Source organism: Neoarius graeffei, chromosome 4 (assembly GCF_027579695.1).
Source record: "Neoarius graeffei isolate fNeoGra1 chromosome 4, fNeoGra1.pri, whole genome shotgun sequence".
Lineage (NCBI taxonomy): Eukaryota > Metazoa > Chordata > Actinopteri > Siluriformes > Ariidae > Neoarius > Neoarius graeffei.
The window spans coordinates 113,948,077-113,966,881 of NC_083572.1; the positions used below are offsets into that span (position 1 = coordinate 113,948,077).

General features: G+C 41.7%; 1 protein-coding gene across 1 annotated transcript in view; it reads left to right on the forward strand.

The window, feature by feature from the left end:
- Positions 1-18,805, forward strand: part of LOC132885517 (NLR family CARD domain-containing protein 3-like) — an 89,654-nt gene that overhangs the window by 40,624 nt on the left and 30,225 nt on the right. The window contains exons 7-8 of the mRNA XM_060920237.1: positions 8,669-10,436; positions 17,294-17,467. Of these exons, the coding sequence (XP_060776220.1) occupies positions 8,669-10,436; positions 17,294-17,467 (1,942 nt within the window). The remainder of the gene's footprint in view (positions 1-8,668; positions 10,437-17,293; positions 17,468-18,805) is intronic.

An 18,805-nucleotide genomic window follows, 5' to 3' on the forward strand; every position in this document is an offset into this window, starting at 1 on the left:
TTCATAATTATTCTCCTTCCGGGTTTGCAGTGTTTACAGATCCCAGCGCGCTCGCGGGGCGTGTGTGGGCATGTGAGGACACTCCTCCTCACCAATCAGTGCACAGGGGAGTGTCTGCTCACGCCCCCAACCTCAGTCGGCTCGGTTTGGCTCGCTTCAGCCCCACTCCAAAACGGTGTGAGTTTTAGGGGCTAAGCAGGGCTGAAACGAGCTGAGTCGTGCTGGTTTTTGGTAGTCGAAACGCGAGCCGTGTCGGGCTGAAGTGAGCTGAAGCGAGCTGAAGTGAGCTGAAAAAGGGTAGTGGAAAAGGGCCATATGTATACACTGCTGTGCACCTCAATAAACCGAATGGTAATTAGTCTTTTGATTTTTCCGTGAGGTTTGCCTTATACAAAGAAAGACAGCATAGACGTTTTTTCCTCCCTATAAGTGGGGGGGACCGAACGAGGTGAATTTAAATCTGGCTGGGACGAGTCCCACCCTCTATCTGCGCCCGTGATTATGTGCCATGTTGTTGTAACTTTTTTTGAGAAACCCGTCGCCTACTTCAGCGCAGAATAGTGACGTTTGTGGCTTGTTGATGACGTGTAAGTCGGATGAATGCGACCTGGCGGTTCAGACTGAAGTCGCATATGAAAAGAGCGGATAGGGATCGGAATTAGGACCACATATCCAAACGGCCTGGGACGGATTTGAAAAAATCGGATCTGTGTCGTTCATATTGTCAATAAAAGATCGGATACAGGTCACATATGGGCGAAAAGATCGGATTTGAGTCACTTCAGCCTGCAGTGTGAACGTAGCCTTAGAGTGATGCAAGACATGTATGAGAACAGTGAAACAGCAGTGAGGTGTGCAGTTGGAATGACTGAATGGTTCAAGGTGAAGGTGGGACTCCATCAAGGATCTGCTTTGAGTCCTTTCTTTTTTGCCATAGTGATGAATAGCTTGACGGATGAAGTGAGGCAAAAGTCACCATGGAACATGATGTTCCCGGATGATATTGTGATATGTGGTGAAAGCAGAAAGGAGGTTGAGTTGGGTTTGGAGAGATGGAGGTATGCATTGGAATGAAGAGGAATGAAGCTGAACAGTAGCAAAACAGAATACATGTGCATCAATGAGAATGGGGATGAGAGTGTAGTGAAGATACAAGGAGCAGACGTAAAGAAAGTTGGTGAATTCAAGTACCTGGGGTCAACTGTGCATGAAAATGGGGGCTGCGATAATGAGGTGAGAAAGAGAGTGCAGGCAGGGTGGAGCAGTTGGAGAAGGATTTCAGGAGTCATTTGTGATCAGAAAGTCCCAGCAAAAGTGAAAGGTAAGATGTATAAGACAGTAGTGAGACCAGCTATGATGTATGGATTGGAGACAATACCCTTAACAAAGAGACAGGAGGCAAAGTTGGAGGTGGCGGAGTTGAGGGTGTTAAGGTTTGTGATGGGAGTGACAAGGTTGGACAGGATAAGGAACAAGCACATCAGAGGGACAGCACATGTGGAGAGCTTGGAAATTAAGCTAAGAGAGATGAGACTGAGATGGTATGGGCACATTCTGAGAAGAGATGCAGAGCATGTTGGAAGGAGAATGTTGAGGATGGAGCTGCCAGGCACACGAAAATGAGGAAGGCCAAAGAGGAGATACATGGATGTGGTGAGAGAGGACATGAAAGTGGCAGGTGTGGTAGAGAAGGATGCGGAAGACAGGGAGCAATGGAGATGAAAGATCCACTGTGGTGACCCCTAATCGGGAGCAGCCAAAAGAATAAGATGATAACTGCTCGTTGAAAGGATTTTAGGTACACTACCATTCAAAAGTTTGGGGTCACCCAGACAATTTTGCATTTTCCATGAAAAGTCACACTTTTATTTACCACCATAAGTTGTAAAATGAATAGAAAATCTAGTCAAGACATTTTTCTGGCCATTTTGAGCATTTAATCGACCCCACAAATGTGATGCTCCAGAAACTCAATCTGCTCAAAGGAAGGTCAGTTTTATAGCTTCTCTAAAGAGCTAAACTGTTTTCAGCTGTGCTAACATGATTGTACAAGGGTTTTCCAGTCATCCATTAGCCTTCTGAGGCAATGAGCAAACACATTGTACCATTAGAACACTGGAGTGATAGTTGCTGGAAATAGGCCTCTATACACTTATGGAGATATTGCACCAAAAACCAGACATTTGCAGCTAGAATAGTCATTTACCACATTAGCAATGTATAGAGTGGATTTCTGATTAGTTTAAAGTGATCTTCATTGAAAAGAACAGTGCTTTTCTTTCAAAAATAAGGACATTTCAAAGTGACCCCAAACTTTTGAACGGTAGTGTAGCTCCACTCACTCATTCACTCACTCTCTTTGCTGGCAACGGGCCCAGTTGATCCTTAGCCACCTTCACAAGTCCTTGCCAGACATTGCGATCCTTCACTATGGTCCACCAGCTATTAGGGTCCTCTTCTCCTAAAGATGTCACATCTTTTCTTAAGTTGTCACTCCACCTCATCCTTGGTCTCCCTGGGGGTCTGATACCGACAGGAGTTCCTTTTGGTGATTTGTTTGACAGATCTTGTTTCTCCCATTCGGGCTATGTGCCCTGCCCATCTTAGCCTCATGGCATGTACTATGTTGGTAGGTGGGAGTCGTGATAGGTCCCGTAGCGCTTGGTTATGTCATCTTCTCCTCTCTCCAGTGCTGTCGTTGATGACTGGACCATAGATTCACCTTAGAATACTGTTTTCAAAGACCAGTAGTTTTTGTTCTAATTGTTTTGTAAGGGCCCCTGTCTCTGCTCCATGTATAACAGTTGGTCAGATGATGGTTGTGTATATCTGGAGTTTGGTTTTTCTGCTGGTATTTCTTGCATTAAGGATTGATTTCATTGTCCATGCACATAAAGACCCCGTTTCTATTCGGATTTTTACCTCTTCAGCAATGTTGTTGTCAGATGTTACAGTTGACCCCAGGTATTTGAAGCTGGTGACCTTTTCTAATACAAGGTTACTGATATTGGTGTAACCTTCCCCACCCATTCTTGCGGCTTTCATTATTTTCATCTTACTTTCATTAATTTCCAACCCAACCTTTCTTCCAGCTTCTTTAAATGCATTCAGTGTTGGTTCCAATGCATAAATTCTTGTTGAACATATATCCACATCATCCACATGTTTTAATCTGTCACATGCTGCCATTCCAATGTGGATTGGTGTAACCCACCAATGCCCGAGGTGTTTGTCTCATGACCCATTCTAGGACCAGGCTGAAAAGGAAAGTTGAGAGTGGGCACCCCTCTTTGAGACCACCTTCAACTTCAAATGGTTCAGTTGCCTCGCCTCCAAGTCTAAAGCACTATTTGCACGGGATTAGTATTACCTGTGAACCTATAGTAATTTGTAAATTCCCACCCAACCTCTGTGTTAAATCCCTTGCATTCGCACGGGATAAGCAAAGTCCGTAATTTACTCAATTTACAGACATCACGACCGGATATGTCGTAACATCCTGTACTTCAGAAACATCCATTCAGTCATGTCCCGCCCTCCCGCCCCAGTTAAAGACAGCTGACAAATCAGAAACACCCATTCAGTCATGTCCCGCCCTCCCGCTGCCACTCGGCGAAAGAAAAAAGTGTAGACACAGGCTTTTTAGCTTACAAATTACTATTCTGTTTTTGTTTTTTTTTTATTAGAAGGCACATCGAGTTTAGTCCTGCCTTGGCCAGTGCATTCTGAAAGTATGTTTCGGTCTGTAGCCAACAATGCATGTTACTGCAGATCATATCTCTCCACACAAACTAAAGGCGCAGATGCCGACTTTTTCACGGCTTTTTCATGGACTGTAACGGCATTTGCTTATGTAGTAATTTTAATACAGAATTTACTCTGATGAAATTATTCAGACACTCCAACGCCCCCCCCCCAAAAAAAAAAAAAATCGGATCTGCACGAGCCGTGAAAAATGTGCGCTGTTTGCATCCCTGTTTAAACTCATAGGTTAACCGACTTTAACCAGCTAATGAGGCTCGGTGGTCGGTCAAGATTTTTTTTAGTTTTCGCCATCCCTAGTCCATGGAGGATATGGCTTATCTATAGCTATGAAATATTAAAAATGTTCCTTACCGAAAGCAGCCACACAAGTCATCCAGGTCAAAAATCTCCGAGCTCTCCTCTTGGATTCCTTGCTGTTTTTGGGAAGCGGATTCCATGTAGTGTGGTATGGGGCACGACTACCACTTGCCCCTAAAACAGTACTCATGAAAATTTCAACCGTAGCCTCCATTAGCCTACTCACAGTAACCGGAAAAGATATAAAAACACGGACATGCGTATTCGCATGGGACAAGTATTGTCACTGGACGTCTGTGTTTGACAAAATATAGTAGGTAATTTGTGGCGGAATTATTACTTTACAAATTACAGACATGGCGCATTCGCACGGGACCAACATCTCAGACATTCTCTGCAATTATTACAAATCGCCAGAGGTTCACAGGTAATACTAATCCCATGCGAATAGGGCTTAACACAGCATCTGGTATTTTTGTAGCACATTTGGATTAGTCTTGTTAATTTTGGTGGTATTCGGAAGTATTCTAAAACTTTGCATAAGGACTCTCTGTTTATGCTCATACACTTGTTTGAAGTCTATGAAAATGAGAACATAGCTCCAGGAGTCTGTAAATAAACATTCATGGAATTAATTGGGATAATTACTTTTTGTGGCTACATATGTTCTGTTAGTATAAAGAACTTCAAAAGTATTGAATTTATGTCCAGGTTTTTGTGTGATGACTAGTTTACCATTATACATAACTGTGATCCCTCGTCCTCTAAAAGTTAGAGGAGGCTGACATACCAGTCAATAGTTTGGACGCACCTACTCATTCATAGGTTTTTCTGAATTTTGACTATTTTCTACATTGTAGAACAATACTGAAAATATCATAACTATGAAATAACATTTGGAACATATCTGGAATTATGTGGTAAACAAAAAAAGCATTACAAAAACAAAATAATGTTTGATATTTTAGATTCTTCTGTGTATCCAGTATTTACCTTGATGACACTTTGCACACTATTGGCATTATCTTAAACAGCTTCATGAGTTGGTCACTTTGAATGCTTTTCAGTTAACAGGTGTGCCTGTGACAATCCCCCTCAAACCAGCCTATCTGGCATCAACATCCATGTCACAGTCAAAGACACTTCACAGTTGGTCACAGTGTATGACTGAATCATCATCTTATATTTGACTAGAAATAAAATAGCTTATATTCAGCAAAACTAATGCTCACAATCCAGAGATTTTTTTTTTTGAAAATGTAATTCTCAAAAATAGCTTTCTAAAGCTCTATTGATACAGGATTCATTTCACATGGGCTGGGTAATGTAATTATTATTGGAGTGTCTCTGGGATTTTAGTCCAAGTCCATTTTGTCAAATTTTTTTTACAGACTATGCATGCACTTATCTGGAAAGATCATGCTGTATTTTAATTTCTATAAAATAAGCAGTCAAAATAACTTACTGTTATATACAGTGTGTATATATAACTGAATTGGTATCTGTTTAAATACTGGCCTATATTCTGTAGGAAAAGTGGTTTTGGCATTTTGCTGCAGTTGTCAGGACTTGGTGTAGGTAGATGCAAGTGTAGATTTGGTTTAATTGGTGTAACACAAAAACAAACACTTAGAACATCTCATCTCATTATCTCTAGCCGCTTTATCCTTCTACAGGGTCGCAGGCAAGCTGGATCCTATCCCAGCTGACTACGGGCGAAAGGCGGGGTTCACCCTGGACAAGTCGCCAGGTCATCACAGGGCTGACACATAGACACAGACAACCATTCACACTCACACTCACACCTACGCTCAATTTAGAGTCACCAGTTAACCTAACCTGCATGTCTTTGGACTGTGGGGGAAACCGGAGCACCCGGAGGAAACCCACGCGGACACGGGGAGAACATGCAAACTCCGCACAGAAAGGCCCTCGCCGGCCCCGGGGCTCGAACCCAGGACCTTCTTGCTGTGAGGCGACAGCGCTAACCACTACACCACCGTGCCGCCCCACACTTAGAACATTAATGAGAAAAATAAGAACTATGCAAGCATGAAAACACAAGAACATGAAGTGAAAGTGATAATCACAAGGCAAATAGTGCGACCAAAGACAGAATATACCAGTTAGACATTACCATGATGCAGGTGATGTGATGTGCAGGAGCTGATAGGTAATTTAGTCCTGACAACAGTATAAAGATACTCCAGGAAGTGCTTGCTGTTTGCATGAAATTTTTAGGAATTTTACTATGACAATTGTGTACATCATGAAGACATTGAAGAGATGGCCATCTCTGTGATTTAGACAGAGTTTGTTTATCCTGCTTGAATCCATTAGAATTAACAGATATATGTCCAGAAATCTGATCTTCAAGAAATAAGGCATTTAATATTTTTGTTTCCTTTTGTTGTTCAAGCATGGTGAATGAAACGTTACTAGAGACATTTGTACAATGAGTTCATAATACAATTTTCCTTCTTATAGCATATACACTGCAATACCCCCAACATGCCATTGTGCCTATTGTGAATAAACTCTAAAGCATACAGTGGTGCTTGAAAGTTTGTGAACCCTTTAGAATTTTCTATATTTCTGCATAAATATGACCCAAAACATCATCAGATTTTCACACAAGTCCTAAAAGTAGATAAAGAGAACCCAGTTAAACAAATGAGACAAAAATATTATACTTGGTCATTTACTTATTAAGGAAAATGATCCAATATTACATATCTGTGAGTGGCAAAAGTATGTGAACCTCTAGGATTAGCAGTTAATTTGAAGGTGAAATTAGAGTCAGGTGTTTTCAATCAATGGGATGACAATCAGGTGTGAGTGGGCACCCTGTTTTATTTAAAGAACAGGGATCTATCAAGGTCTGAGCTTCACAACACATGTTTGTGGAAGTGTATCATGGCACGAACAAAGGAGATTTCTGAGGACCTCAGAAAAAGCGTTGTTGATGCTCATCAGGCTGGAAAAGTTTACAAAACCATCTCTAAAGAGTTTGGACTCCACCAATCCACAGTCAGACAGACTGTGTACAAATGGAGGAAATTCAAGACCATTGTTACCCTCCCCAGGAGTGGTCGACCAACAAAGATCACTCCAAGAGCAAGGCGTGTAATAGTCGGCGAGGTCACAAAGGACCCCAGGGTAACTTCTAAGCAACTGAAGGCCTCTCTCACATTGGCTAATGTTCATGAGTCCACCATCAGGAGAACACTGAACAACAATGGTGTGCATGGCAGGGTTGCAAGGAGAAACCCACTGCTCTCCAAAAAACTTGCTACTTGTCTGTAGTTTGCTAAAGATCATATGGACAAGCCAGAAGGCTATTGGAAAAATGTTTTGTGGATGGATGAGACCAAAATAGAACATTTTGGTTTAAATGAAAAGCGTTAAGTTTGGAGAAAGGAAAACACTGCATTCCAGCATAAGAACCTTATCCCATCTGTGAAACATGGTGGTGGTAGTATCATGGTTTGGGCCTGTTTTGCTGCATCTGGCCCAGGACGGCTTGCCATCATTGATGGAGCAATGAATTCTGAATTATACCAGCAAATTCTAAAGGAAAATGTCAGGACATCTGTCCATGAACTGAATCTCAAGAGAAGGTGGGTCATGCAGCAAGACAACGACCCTAAGCACACAAGTCGTTCTACCAAAGAATGGTTAAAGAAGGATAAAGTTAATGTTTTGGAATGGCCAAGTCAAAGTCCTGACCTTAATCCAATCAAAATGTTGTGGAAGGACCTGAAGCGAGCAGTTCATGTGAGGAAACCCACCAACATCCCAGAGTTGAAGCTGTTCTGTACGGAGGAACGGGCTAAAATTCCTCCAAGCCGGTGTGCAGGACTGATCAACAGTTACCGGAAATGTTTAGTTGCAGTTATTGCTGCACAAGGGGGTCACACCAGATATTGAAAGCAAAGGTTCACATACTTTTGCCATGCACAGATATGTAATATTGGATCATTTTCCTCAATAAATAAATGACCAAGTATAATATTTTTGTCTCATTTGTTTAACTGGGTTCTCTTTATCTACTTTTAGGACTTGTGTGAAAATCTGATGATGTTTTAGGTCATATTTTTGCAGAAATATAGAAAATTCTAAAGGGTTCACAAACTTTCAAGCACCACTGTAATTCAGTTATTTATTAGGGGTATTTATTTCACATTTGATCATGTCATGCTGCCACATGCTTGTTTAATAAGTTTAACTTTGTAGAGATTCACTCTAACATATAACCTGACATGTCATCAGGCTGATAGGAGAAGTTAAAAAATTGGGAAAAATTATACTTTTAAAAGTGAAGTCGGACCAAAAAAAAAAAAAAACACCAAAAATGCAGTCAAAAGCAATCAGATATAAAATAAAAAAGAAAACATAGTATGTTGTAAAATAAGCAAAGGAAAAGGGAACAAACTGTGGGGAAAAAGAAAGTAAAGATCATCAAACACTTTCAAAACCTTTTTGTTCACATTGCTGAATATTAGAAATGAATTAAGAATGTACTCAATAATACTAAAACATCTTTATGAACTTTGTTCAGACTGTAAAATACTTGTATTTACAATAATTTTCTTATTTTTATTAGAACTGGTCTCTATTTATCAAGGAAAGCATAAATCCAAAATGAGAGACAAATACAAAAGAATTTGTGAAACCTCACAGCATGGAACCCAAGCGCTGCTGAATGAGATCTACACAGAGCCCTATGTCACCGAAGGCTGGAATGGAGACCTCAATAATGAACATGAGGTCAGACAGATTGAGGCAGCCTCCAGGAGACCAGGAACACAGGAGAAACCCATAAAATGCAATGATCTCTTCAGAGACAAGTCCATCAGAACTGTGCTGACGAAAGGAGTTGCTGGAATTGGAAAAACAGTCTCCGTGCAGAAGTTAATTTTAGACTGGGCTGAAGCAAAAGCAAATCAGGACATCACTTTCATGTTTCCACTTCCCTTTAGAGAGCTGAATCTGATGAAGCTGCAGAATCTCAGTTTGATGAAGCTCCTTCATCAGTTTTTCCCAGAAATAAAAGAATTACAGTCAATAAACTGTGAGGCCTATAAAGTTGTGTTTGTCTTTGATGGTCTGGATGAATGCCGACTTCCTCTAAACTTCCAGAACAATGAGAGCTTATGTCATGTGACAGAGTCGGCCTCAGTGGACGTGCTGCTGACAAATCTCATCAAGGGGAATCTGCTTCCCTCTGCTTTCCTCTGGATAACCTCTCGACCAGGAGCAGCCAATCAGATCCCCCCTGAGTGTGTAGGCCAGGTAACAGAGGTACGAGGGTTCAGTGAGCCTCAGAAAGAGGAGTACTTCAGGAGGAGGATCAGTCATCAGAGCCTGGCCAATAAAATCATCACACACATCAAGTCTTCCAAAAGCCTCTACATCATGTGCCACATCCCAGTCTTCTGCTGGATCTCAGCCACTGTTCTCGAGAGAATGTTGGGTGAAGCAGAGAGTAGAGAGATCCCCAAGACTCTGACTCAACTGTACACACACTTCCTAATCTTTCAGATCAAACACAAGGACCAAAAGTACCATGGCACTTGTGAGCCTGATCCTCAGCAGACCAGAGAGAGTATCCTGGCACTGGGGAAACTGGCTTTCCAACAGCTAGAGAAGGGAAACCTGATTTTCTATGAAGAAGACCTGAGAGAGTGTGGAATTGATGTCAGAGAAGCAACCGTCTACTCAGGCATATGCACCCAAATCTTCAGGGAGGAGTTTAGGCTTTACCTGGGGAAGGTGTTCAGCTTTGTACATCTGAGTGTTCAGGAGTTTCTGGCTGCATTATATGCATTTCTCCACTTTATCAACAGAATTGGAACAGAACAACAAACCACTGATCTATCTGATCTTTTCAACCACACAAGCATGGATGATTTCCTGAAGAGTGCAGTGGACAAGGCCTTTGAGACTGAGAATGGAAAACTGGACCTTTTCCTTCGCTTCCTTCTGGGTCTCTCACTGGAGTCCAATCAGACTCTCTTACAAAGCCTATTGCCCCAGACAGGAAGCAGCACTCATAGCAAAGAGGACATTGTTGCATACATCAAGGCTAAGATCCAGAAGAACACCTGTCCAGAGAAATCCATCAATCTGTTCCACTGTCTGAATGAACTGAATGATCCATCTGTAGTGCAAGAAGTCAAAACTTACCTGAAACCTGGAAGTTACCATTGTCTCCGAGGAAACAAATTCTCGACTCTTCAGTGGTCTGCATTGGTGTTTGTGTTGCTGAGGTCAAGACAGGAACATGAGGAGTTTGATTTGAGGACTTATGACCAATCAGAGGAATGTCTTGTAAGGCTGATGCCAGTGGTCAAAGAATCCAGAAAAGCTGTGTAAGTATTTTCATTTATGAATAGATGAATCAAGTGATTTATTAACCTTTTGGTGCCTGCCTAAAATTCCCCCATTTTCACCAATGCCTATTCAAACAAAAATAGCTTGAGGTTGGGCTTCAGGATACCCATCATGCTATATACCATTTTAAATAAGTATTGTAAGACAATTTTTTAAAATGTATTTTTATTTTGTCATAGCAACTGTTACATCATCATTCCTGGATGAACGATATTTAAAGGGTCCAGCACCAAAGGGTTAACTTAATATACAATGAACATTGGACTGACATTGCACTGCACTTTCATTAACTGCTCTATTCATCATGGTGCCTCTGGTATGCTGATTATTTCTGTCAATGGAGAGAACCATAGTTTAAATAAAGTATGCAGGTAACAATACTTAGAAGTAGCATAGTTTAAGATTCAAGGTTGCTTTATTGTCATTGTGTAAGATACACAACAAAATTCAGTGCACTGTGTTGCAAAACAGTCCTCAGATATTTCCATAAAAGATTCAAGATTTACAAACATAAAAGATGTACAGGGGGCGGCACAGTGGTGTAGTGGTTAGCGCTGTCGCCTCACAGCAAGAAGGTCCTGGGTTCAAGCCCCGGGGCCGGCGAGGGCCTTTCTGTGTGGAGTTTGCATGTTCTCCCCGTGTGCGCGTGGGTTTCCTCCGGGTGCTCCGGCTTCCCCCACAGTCCAAAGACATGCAGGTTAGGTTAACTGGTGACTCTAAATTGAGCGTAGGTGTGAATGTGAGTGTGAATGGTTGTCTGTGTCTATGTGTCAGCCCTGTGATGACCTGGCGACTTGTCCAGGGTGTACCCCACCTTTCGCCCGTAGTCAGCTGGGATAGGATCCAGTTTGCCTGCGACCCTGTAGAAGGATAAAGCGGCTAGAGATAATGAGATGAGATGAGAAAAGATGTACAGACATAAGGGTTAAAAATTTACAAAGATAGACAAATTTACAAACAAAAGATTTACAAATGTACAAACAAACATTCACGTAAAATTATACTTGAGGAAAGTGAATCTGAGCACTTGTGAAGGATATTGCACTTGGTAATGGATAAATAGATAAATAACCATAAGTATAAAAATTGCATAAAATGTGGGTAGATTGACGTTATTGATTGTGTGTGTGTGTGTGTGTGTGTGTGTGTGTGTGTGTGTGTGAGAGAGAGACTTCAGAACAGAGTTCAGTGTGGTGATAGATTTGGGATAGAAACTGTAAACAGCAATAATTAATATTAGAACATCTTTAAATTTCATGAAGCTTACAGTGGCTGGGTAAGCAGATGGTCTAATAAAAGCTTCTTTGAGCATTTTGTTGGTTTTAGCATTAGATAAAGGGTGGCTCTGCAGTCAGCTGGATGGGGAGGGCAATCAGGTGACCTTTCTAATGTCATCATAGCAGGGAATAATCATTTTAGATCATCTTGATTTTGCTGACCAAGTTAAAATCTCCAATTCAGGGATGACAAATCAGCAGAAGCCCTCATGATGCATTGCTCCAATGTGTGTGTGCATTCTCTGATTGGTTGTGTAGTTTCACAACACACAGGTCAGTAGCATCATACTACATCTACTAGCATGGTCAATTAGTATGATGGTAAGTAACTTGTAGCAAACTGAATAAACTTGTCTAACTAAACATACAAACTAAGAACTGTCCAACTCAGCATGGAAGTTCTGTTTTGGACATTATCATTCATGACTTTAAAATGCTAGATTTGTTTGTTGTAGCAAGAATGTGAATTCAAAGCGGGAGTAATGCTACAGTTTTCCCAATGAACATTAAGGAGCTTTTCATGTTAGGTCAGATTGCATCTGGCTTTCCAGCAAAATCTAAGAAAAACTGTAGTAAAGGCTGCACTTTATGACGCACTTGTGGCACATGGATTTGACAGAGACTCCAGGTGTTGTTATCCTGCCAGTTCAAGCTTAAAGGAGATACGCAGAACCTTTTTATTTTTAAATAAATTTCTGAGTGGATAGTATCTCCATCCTTGACTCTTGTATGCTGCATAAATGGGAATAAAAACATATTTTTGAGAGTTAAAATCGACTGCAAAGTTGTCATTGGCGCTGCCCCGCTGAGCCAGCCAGCCCTGAGTATGTGACGTCACAGCGGGAACCGGTTTTAAGGCCGAGGCCTTTTACAGCTATAGACCAAAGTCATATAAATAAAAATTTACAGTGAAAGTAAGAAATAGCATTACTGACTCGCTCAACTAAGACTGATTTGACTTCATTGATTGTGGGTTGACTCTCATTAAAACAGGATGGGTGTTATAACTTATGCAACATACATGTACATGCATGCATTTTCACTGATAAAACACAAAAGGCTCATTAAATAATCAGATGAACTGAGACAATCACATTCTGAAGCAAATTAAATAATCTTATACCGCTAACTTAAACACACAATACAAGTTATATGTATTAATCTAAATGCAGGTAAATAACGTGTTGTGGGGTTTTTTTTTATCCAAATGAGAGTCAGAGCTTACCCGTCTGTGTTCTCGCTTCTTGAAGGCCGATTGTTTTTGAAACAGTCTGACTTTCAATTGTTTGTTGAGTTCTCCGTTCATTCACTTCTTCCACATAAGGGAGAGATGGCAGCAGTATCCTCCTGAGAACCAACCCATAGACTTGTGTCCTCTGTAGTTGACATTTGTTTTACGTGTACACCCTCTTACTCTTTCAAGCTATTCACTTGAATCTGGGTGTCTTGTAAAGAGTACATCCTGGGCTTTCCAATGATATATCATGTGACTAAGAGGGTTGCTGGGAAATTCCTAGTAAGGAAATCACAACAAAAGAGAAATTGAGAGACACAATTTTTCTTGGTTCCCAGGAGGATATCCAGTTTAGAAATAAGATGGCTGCTCCACTCATTCACTTTTCTTCATACTGTGTAGTCCACCATTACTGCTGGGATCAGGCAATTGCTAAAACCCGGGATGGAACGGGATCGCACCAGTTTTAGCAACAACTGCAGGGAGGTCACTGCCCAGGCTATATGTCACGTCCCGTTTCATCCCGGGTTTTAGCAACAACCCTCGGCTCACTCCGGGAGGGCTGGTGCAACTGAACTCACTTTCCTTTTTAAAAAATAAATAAAATAAATACTTTCCTTTTCTGGGTGGCACGGTGGTGTAGTGGTTAGCACTGTCGCCTCACAGCAAGAAGGTCCGGGATCGAGCCCCGTGGCCAGCGAGGGCCTTTCTGTGCGGAGTTTGCATGTTCTCCCCGTGTCCACGTGGGTTTCCTCCGGGTGCTCCGGTTTCCCCCACAGTCCAAAGGCATGCAGGTTAGGTTAACTGGTGACTCTAAATTGAGCGTAGGTGTGAATGTGAGTGTGAATGGTTGTCTGTGTCTATGTGTCAGCCCTGTGATGACCTGGCGACTTGTCCAGGGTGTACCCCGCCTTTCGCCCGTAGTCAGCTGGGATAGGTTCCAGCTTGCATGTGACCCTGTAGAACAGGATAAAGCGGCTAGAGATAATGAGATGAGAGACTTTCCTTTTCTTGTAGTTTTCTTTAATTGATACTGCACCCTCTTTCAATACAGGCTTATAGCCAATGCTCCTCAACAAATCAGAGGTCTCGTACGAGTCTTCAGTAAAATGTCCAGAGCAGAGATCACTTCGTAGGTGCCCAATGTGCCCATGAACTTCTTGCAAAACGTGTCCAAATCTTTGCAGTTTGAACATTCTTGGGCCATGAATACAACGTAAATCCACCTTCTGTCGTGTTGCTGCACCAGCCAAAAACACATCTACGTGGCATGGCAATAAATTAGCTCAAAATGGAGGATCGGCGTTGCAGTCAGTTCAGTGTTTTAGTATAGTGAAAATGGCAATGAGACCGATAGACTTCCTGTTGTGACGTTACGGACGTCAAGGTCATTCACTCAGACCGCTACCTATATAAATCACTTTAATCATAAAAATTACTATATTAGATTTATTGTTAACGCTTAAAACTATTCCTGTGCCATTCTTGAGGTGTCATTTTATAAATGAAAGTGAGACCATGGCTCTGGATATCTCCTTTAAGATCTAGCCAAGGCTGGGACCGAACTTGACAATTGTTTTTTGGCAGACATGCATTCCGTGGGGTCCACCTGAAGATAAAGAAGCTGAAGACAAAGATGCAAGAATATTTAAGCTCACAGGGAGACAGAGCTGAGAAAGCAGGAAGTAGTGAATCAAAAGCCAGTACCTTGGTGCCTGACTCGTACCACCATCAGTTCTCCCATCAAAGTGATGCTGCTTTGCTGAAGTGCAGTTAGCTGTACAAATAATTAAGTTCAGCTGACCACAGAAAGAACTTTAAGCCTATTGTTGCAAACTTCTAAGGCGATGTACAGCGGATATAAAAACATCTACACACCCCTGTTAAAATTGCAGGTTGATAAGATATTTTTCCACCTTTAATGTGATATAGCCACCAATAAAATTCAAGTGGAAAATCAGTAGGAAAAAATGTTTCAGGGGAAAAAAAAGAAAAAACTTGCAATAGCCTGGTTGTATAAATGTGCACATACTTTTATAATGTGGCATGTGACTGTCCTCAGAATTAATCAATCACATCCAAACTCATGTTCAGAAATTTTTATCATACATCTGTCATTAGTGATGTATTTCTGATTAAGCCCAAATAAAGATCAGCAGTTTCTGTAGGATTTTCTTGACATCATCTTGGTATCATCCAACTGCTGAGGCCATGGTCCTCAAAGAACTTACAGAGCAGATCTAAATCCTATTAAAAACCTGTGGAATGACTTGAAGAGGGCTGTGCACAGGAGATCCCCTTGCAAATTTTAAAGATCTGGAGCATTTTGCAAAGAGTGGAATAAATTTACCAAATCATGATCTCTTAATTAGTAGACTCTTATCCAAGAAGACTGAATGCTGTATTATGAGCAAAATATGCTTTTAATAAAGTATTAATTAAGGGGTGTGCACCTTAACTAATGCAAACAGGTTATGATGAGGGTTTTTTAACTTTCTTTTTCCCCCTGAACCATTTCTGTTTGTTTTTCACTTGAATTTTGTTGGTTGCTATATCACATTAAAGGTGGAAAAGGATCTGACAATTTTTTTTGTTCATTCTTTATCACAAAAACCACAATTCTAAATGGGATGTGTTTATATCCACTGTACCTGCCCCAAATGAGAGAATAGGCATTTGCATGCAAGAGACATCAACAACTCATCTCATCTCATTATCTGTAGCCGCTTTATCCTGTTCTACAGGGTCGCAGGCAAGCTGGAGCCTATCCCAGCTGACTACGGGCGAAAGGCGGGGTACACCCTGGACAAGTCACCAGGTCATCACAGGGCTGACACATAGACACAGACAACCATTCACACTCACATTCACACCACATCAACAACTGTGCCTCAAAAAAATATATATATAATGTTTGGTAGGTTTCGGCTGCAAGTACGAAAAGGCCGTGCTTAGCCCTAACAGACTATCCCAAGCATGTGCTGTTTTCCCTTAACACAGATCCTGGTCTTTGTATTCAGTGGTGGGTGTGAGGTAGTTTGGGTACACTAGAATTTTCTCAGGGTCTTTGGGATGGGGTATAATAAAATTGCAGTTGTTTTGAACAACCAAGCTTGCAGATGAGCTGTGTGCACTTTGTGGCCAGAACACACCAGCACCTCACTCCCAAACTAGCTGCCTGGTGTGCATTTTCAGTATTGCCATGGATAGAGCAAATTACTTCCAAAGGTTACCAGCTGCAGGGAAGCAGGGGTCATGCAGGGGATCGTAAGAAAAAATAAAATCCCAGCATTTTTTATCCATCCATTAACCGTAACTGCTTATCCTGGGCAAGTTGGAGCCTATCCCAGCTGACTGTAGACAAGAAGCGGGGTACACCCTGGACAAGTCACCAGATCATCGCAGGGCTGACGCATAGAGACACACAAGCATTCACACCTACGGTCAATTTAGAGCCACCAATTAACCTAATCTGCATGTCTTTGGACTGTGGGGGAAACTGGAGCACCCAGAGGAAACCCACACCGACACGGGGAGAACATGCAAACTCCACACAGAAAGGCCCTCGTCAGCTTCTGGGCTCAAACCCAGAACCTTCTTGCTGTGAAGCAATAGTGCGAACTATTATACCACTGTGCCGTCCCCAGAGTTTTCCTTTAAGGCTAATTCTGGCCTACTCAGGAATTGTGCAGTTGTCTATGTGGACTGCTTCTTATTTTTTTCACTTTATAAGAGACGGGCAGAGATTAAAACGGTGGTAAAAATGATGACAGTGGTAGCTCAGTAGGTAAGATGTCGGATTACTGATCAGACGGTGGCGAGTTCAAATCCCACGCTGCCACTGCTGGGCTTGTGAGCAAGGCCCTCAACTGATCAGTTGTATAAATAAAATAAATGCAAGTTGCACTGGATAAGGGAGTCTGCCAAATGCTGTAAATATATTCTCACTAGAAAATGAATGTTGTGGCTTCCAAGACAAACTTGACTACTATCTAGTGGTCATGTGTGGCTTTTTTTCAACTTTAGAGTGACACTTTAATAAGTTTATACCATAGATTTCATCAGTAGTGTAAATGTATAGTTGTGTTCATTTGTTTTGTGAAGTGCATGCTATAATTTTGTCAGCAACCTAGAGGACAAACAACTGTGAACAGGAGGTAATGTTACCTTAACTTTCTAGAACTCCCTAGAAATATAAAGGGAACACCCCCACCCCCAAATTTAAATGACCTGACCACCCTATTGTTAAAACAAGGAAATTTGCTTCTTATAAATGTCATTTTATGTTTGTGTGATATAGGTTCTGGTATCATTTCTCTTGCAGGCTATGTGGTTGTAATCTCTCAGAGGAAAGCTGCAGAGTTTTGTCCTCAGTTCTTAGCTCAAACTCCTCCAATCTCCGAGAACTGGACCTGAGTGAAAATAAACTGTGGGATACAGGAGTGAAGCTGCTTTCAGGTGGACTGGAAAGTCCACAATGTAAGCTGGAGATATTGTGGTGAGATGATTATCCTTCATGTACCCCTTTATCTGTCCCTTTCTCTCTGTTTCTTTCGCTCCTTTCTCTCTCTCTGTCTCTCTCTCTCGCTCGCTCTCTCTCTCTCACACACACACACACACACACACAGTTAAAGTACTTTTGTGTGTGATCACATCACATGGCCATAATATTTGGTATAAAGAAAAGTGAGTACAAATTTGTTTAAAAATATTAAAAAGGAATAAAATGGAATCAAGGATATTGATTAATGCTCATTGAGGGCTTATAAGGTGTAGGAGGAGTTTGGAGAGGCTATGAAAAAGACTTTTGGATGGCCTCAAAGAGGTTCTGTTAAATAGTTTGATGCCTCAACAGGGAGAGATGAAATCTTGCAAAAGTTATGCTAAGCACATTCAGTGAAGTGTTGACCTCGACTGGAGATCTGTGAAAGGAGCACTTAAGGGTCTCTGGTGATCTGAAGTCCATCTTTGAAGGTACTGTGGTGGTGGTTAGAAGTCTGCCATGTCACATGATGTAGAGGAGACTACAGACGTACTTCCTGGTTTCCAAGTTGTTTGCGATGAGTCTTTTTTCTGCGAGTGTTGGCGTTAATCACTAATCTTTTTTTTTATTTTCTCTACAAATAATTTTCCAGTATCCTTTTCATTTTTTATTGTACTTTCACTTTTGCTTTCCTCTTTCCGCATCTTTTTTTCTGGAAGACCGGAAGCTTTCTTTTTTCTCCTCCTTCATGAAGACCACAAGCGGAGGCCATCCACATTGGATCTGCTTTAATATCAACAGATCTTTAATGAAGGTACATGAATCCTTTCATCATGGCACACCTTCAGTTTGTTCAGTGTGCTGAGCGCAGGATGTTTAGTCATTCTCCCTCCATCGCTAGTGACAGCTTTATTTGTGATAAGTGCAGATTAGTTAGCTCTCTGCTGGAGAAGATTGCAGCTTTAGAAGCACGTATCCGGGCTTTAGAGAAGGCTAGTGAGAATGAAGACAGTGTAGTTTCTGCAGGGGAAGTCTGGATGCCCTAGGTGGAGTTAGTAATTCCCCAATTCCGGCATTAGAGCCCTTACAGCGGGGCGAATGGGTGATGACTCAGCGGCATAAGCGTAGAGCCAAAGCTACCGTTGAGGCTCACCCATGGGACCACCACTCCTCTCCACTTCACGTGTCAAACAGGTTTGCTCTCTTTAGTGATGCACCTGCTGAGAAACCTGAAAGAGCTCTGGTTATAGAGGACTTTATCATATGGCACATGAAATTAGCTCAGCCTTTAGGGGCACCAGCAGCTTTAGTTAGGTGTATAGCAGGAGCCAGGGCGCCAGACATAGCAGGTAA